This window comes from Eimeria acervulina, genomic scaffold (assembly GCF_000499425.1).
Source record: "Eimeria acervulina Houghton genomic scaffold, Eah_scaff1848, whole genome shotgun sequence".
Taxonomy (NCBI): domain Eukaryota; phylum Apicomplexa; class Conoidasida; order Eucoccidiorida; family Eimeriidae; genus Eimeria; species Eimeria acervulina.
Window position 1 is genome coordinate 1 of NW_013548881.1, and position 4,300 is coordinate 4,300.

General features: G+C 47.7%; 1 protein-coding gene across 1 annotated transcript; it reads right to left on the reverse strand.

Annotated features, from left to right (window-relative positions):
* Positions 1-540: 540 nt before the first annotated feature.
* EAH_00063550 (Pfs, related) lies at positions 541-2,490 on the reverse strand (the record flags this gene model as incomplete). Its single annotated transcript, XM_013393116.1, has 3 exons — positions 541-659; positions 1,154-1,527; positions 1,887-2,490. Coding segments are annotated over 3 exons (1,097 nt in total), but the record flags the coding sequence as incomplete, so codon positions are not given.
* Between the last annotated feature and the right edge of the window lie 1,810 nt (positions 2,491-4,300).

Here is a 4,300-nt window from a genome sequence, read left to right on the forward strand (position 1 = left end):
TGAGCAAAATAAATAAATAAATAAATAAATAAATAAATAAATAAATAAATATATTATTATTAATATAAATTATTTAAATTATTTATAGTATTAATCGTATTATCAATATAAATGTACATTATTCTATATATGTAGTATTGATAATATTAATATATATTATTTATTATTAACATCAAACAATAAATAAAAGTAATATAAAAGATAAATAAATATATTATTATTAATATAAAACAATAAATAAATTATTAATAAAATAAACAAACAAATTAAACAAACAGAAAAAACAAATAAAGCAGCAAACAACAATATGCAAATAATATGAATCCGCTGTTGCTGCAGCTGCTGCTGTTGCTGCTGTTGCTGCAGCTGCTGCTGTTGGTGTTGCTGTTGCTGTTGTTGCTGCTGCTCGTGCGACGAGGACTTGAACGAAAACACTCAGCCACCTAAACCCTAAACCCTAAACCCTAATATACCCTAATATACCCTAATATACCCTAATAAACCCTAATAAACCCTAAACCCTAAACCCTAAACCCTCACCGAAAGGCTTCTAGGTGTCCCCCTTCTGCTGCGCGGTGTAGAGGGAGACAGCCAAACAAATCAACAGCTGTTACATCTACGTTGAAGTACAGCAGCAAACGCAGCACCAGCGTGTGCCCCTGAGCAGCAGCAGCAGCAGCAGCAACACAAGCAGAAGCAAATGCAAAAGTAGAAATTGAAACAGCAGCAAGTGCTGCAACAACAACGGGCGATAGAGCCGATAGACAGAGTGTATTTGGTGCTGCTGCTGTTCCTGCTATGCTGCTGCTGTTGCTGCTGCTGCTGCTGTTGCTGCTGTGTCTGCAGTCCTGTTTCTCTCCTGCTGCTGCTACTGCTGCGGCACTGCTGCTGTTTCCGTTGTTTTGTTGCTGCTGTTGCTGCTGCTGCTGCTGCTACGCTTGCTCTTGGTGCAACATTCTTGCTGTTGCTCCTATTCTGCTGCAGCAGCAGCAGCAGCAGCAGCAGAAGCAGCGACAGCAAGAACAACAGAAATAGTAGCACCAACAGCAGCAGAAGCAGCAGCAACAACAGCAGCAGCAACAACAGCAACCACAGCAGCAGCAACAACAACAACAACAGCAGGAGCAGCAGCAGCAGCAGCAAGGATGCTTACCTTATAAGCTGCCCAGTGCGCGGGCGTTGACCCGCTTGCATCAGGGACAGCGAGTGCTGCAGGCCCGAGCAGCTTCGTCAGCAGCAGCAAACACTTTGGTGAGTTGTGCTGCGCAGCTAAAGTGCAGCACGTGGCTCCTTTAGAGTCTAGCAGCAGCAAACGCTCTCCTTGTGAGTCGCACAGGGGCTCTGCATGCAATCCCTCACTTATCCTCCTGCTCCTGCTGCTGCTGCTGCTGCTGGAGGTTAGCTGGTGCTCATATAAAGCTGCGCCGTGCTGCAGCAGCAAACGTGCTGCAGCAGCATTGTCTTTCGTTACCGCCCACATCAGCGGTGTTTGCTTCGTTTCACTCGCTCTAGCGTTTACGTCAGCACCTGCAACAGCAGCAGCAGTAGCAGCAGCAGCAACAGCAGCAACAGCAGCAGCAGCAGCAGCAGCAGCAGCAAGGGGGGATACGGGGTTATGATTGGCGGGGTTTGTGTTTGTTTATTTCGTGATTTGTTCGGTTGACAGCAAACAAAGGCAAGCGGATCCAGCACATCTTGCTGCTGCTGCTGTTGCTGCTGCTGCTGCTGAACTGCAGCAGAAGCACAGGAGCGAATACTGCATCTATCCTATACATTTAAATCGCAGCAAACACTTCATGCTGGTTCTAAGCCACAATCTTGCTGCTGCCGTTGCTGCTGCTGCTGCTTCTGCTGCTGCTGCTCTTGCTGCTGCTGTTGCTGCTTACCTGCTTCTATGAGGAGCTTCATGATGCTGCGTTCGTTACAAAGAGCAGCCCAGTGCAGCAGAGTATAGCCAGAAGCGTCTCTGATGTCTGCGAAGCGACGGGGCTGCAGCTGCTGCATGCAGAGAGCAGCAAGCTCAGTTTGAGATGAACGAAGCAGCAAAAAGAGCTGCGCATACACCCCAGGCTGCTGACAGAGCTCTGCTGCCCATGCATGCAGCGAATCGCAGCCCCAGCGTCTCCCCACACTGCATGCAGCAGCAGATGCAGCAGCAGCAGCATCATCTGCAACGCGTCCTCCTGCTTCAGGTGTACAGACACCTCGATCTGTATCTTCGGACGAAGACCCCATACTGCAGCTGCGGTTAGCAGCAGAAGCTGCTGCTGCTGCTGCTGCTGATGCTGCTGCTGGCGCAGGCAACTGCCCACCGCGAGGACGCAGCCCGCCGGAATTCATCGCTAGTGATCTGCTGCTGCTGCTGCTACTGCTGCTGCTGCTCCTGCTGCTGCTGCTGCTCCTGCTGCTGCTCCTGCTGTCTGATTCTTTCTCTGCAGCTTTTAGGCCCTCAGCAGAGGCATCGCCTGGAGGGAGATCCAGCTGCTGCATCTTTCTGCTGCCACTTCTCCTGCAGCTGCAGCAGCTGCTGCTGCTGCTGCTGTTGCTGCTGCTGCTGCTGCCGCCGCTGTGGGGTGTTCACTCAGAGCAGCACCCAGCGGCGAGGCGGCCCCCCCAGATGCAGCATAAGCGGAGCCAGCTACAGGAAGTGAATTCGTTGAGTTGTATTGCTGCTTTATTCTGCGGTATCCCTAGCAGAAGTTTGCTGATATTAAACAATGCAGCTGCAAAAGGGCAGTATTAGTCTGAAGACAGAGCAGCTACAGCTACAGCTACAGCAGCAGCAGCAGGAAAGATGCTGCAGGTGCAAGGATGAGGTTTCGCGGTTTAAAATGTCGTTCGCGGAGGAAGCAGATTGAGGTGTACATACACCGCAGCTTCTCCTTTGCATTCTAAGCATCGATATGCCATTTTAGGCCTCTTACAAGCCCAGGGAGGCTCTTGGTGATGAGTTGAGAGCTGGAGCGCGCGGAGAAGATGCACGGGGTCTGGCCGTTTAGAGTTAATTCTTTGAAAAAAGGATGGTTTATTTAAGTTGAATTCTGCTGGTTATTGCCTAACTTGTTCTAAAAACGAAGCTCAAGAGCAGCTTCACTGCTGATCCATGCATGCATGCAGTCCTGTCTGGCTAGGAGAGCAGAGGCGGGAGACCTCGCGGTATTCAGACGGAAATGCTTGAATAGTTTGATTTATTATTGATTTATGGAGTTAAATTTGCGTTAGTTTTGTTGGTAATCCGCTGTAGTGCTGAGCAGGTGTTTGATTTCGTCGCCTTAATAAAGAAAACGCCGCCGATCTAGCGGCGAAATGCACGCAAGACACGAGCTCGTATGAGGGGTTTCAACACTCCCTTAGCTACAAAATAATAAGCAATTAAAAATAAACGGAATTTATTGAGTTAAATAACATATATATTCGTCATTCGCTTTAGCCCAGTCGTTTGATTCGGGTGTATGCGCAGCTTGGATACACCAGCGACTCGCCATGCGCTCTCTGAAGCGTGGAGCGTCTATTTTCGTTCATCATTGCAATAAAAATGTATATTTAGCGAAATAAAATGGAAAATAAACATTATTTCAGCCTGCACGCAGCTTCCAGCACTCCATCAGCAGCGATCATTCATAAGATCGAGGCCTCAGTTTTGCTGTTCTTGCGCCGTCTTTCTATCGATGAAACTAAGGGAAACTGCGGATCTCCGTCATTTCCTGTGTCTGAGGAGACAGTTAATTCGAAAGATGAATTGAATTTAAGCTCGAATTCTTCTGTTCCGGAGTTATTACCTCTGCTTTCCCAGCATACCATTGGGCGCACGGCGAGTGTATGTGCAGTTCTGCACAGCGTAGTGAAGCTGCATGCAGAGAACAGCTATTCAACTTTACGCGAAATCTACTACTCCAACACTGATGTAGCTTCATCTCAAAGAGCTATTGACTCAGCGGTTGCAGCACTTACACAACAATTAGAGGTTCCTAGGGAGGAGCTGCGCATCACCAGCTCCGCGAAATGCATCATTAGGGGCCCTATTAAACTTCAAGAAAAAACAAGTACTGTTTATATTGAAATAATACTAGCGCTCTTTCTGCTGCATGCACTGTATGCACATCTCCTTCAGGTTCCGGGCTAATAGAGAGCGACTGCGGGCACCCCTTAGAGGTAATTGCAAGAAAAACTAACAAACAATGCAGAAAAAAACAAGAAAATAATTATTTTATTCAGACCAGAGGACATCTCATCTCCTCTATTGGAGTGAAAAAGGTCCTCCACGCCAGACAAGATATACGCTTCCTCTTGGTAATATATA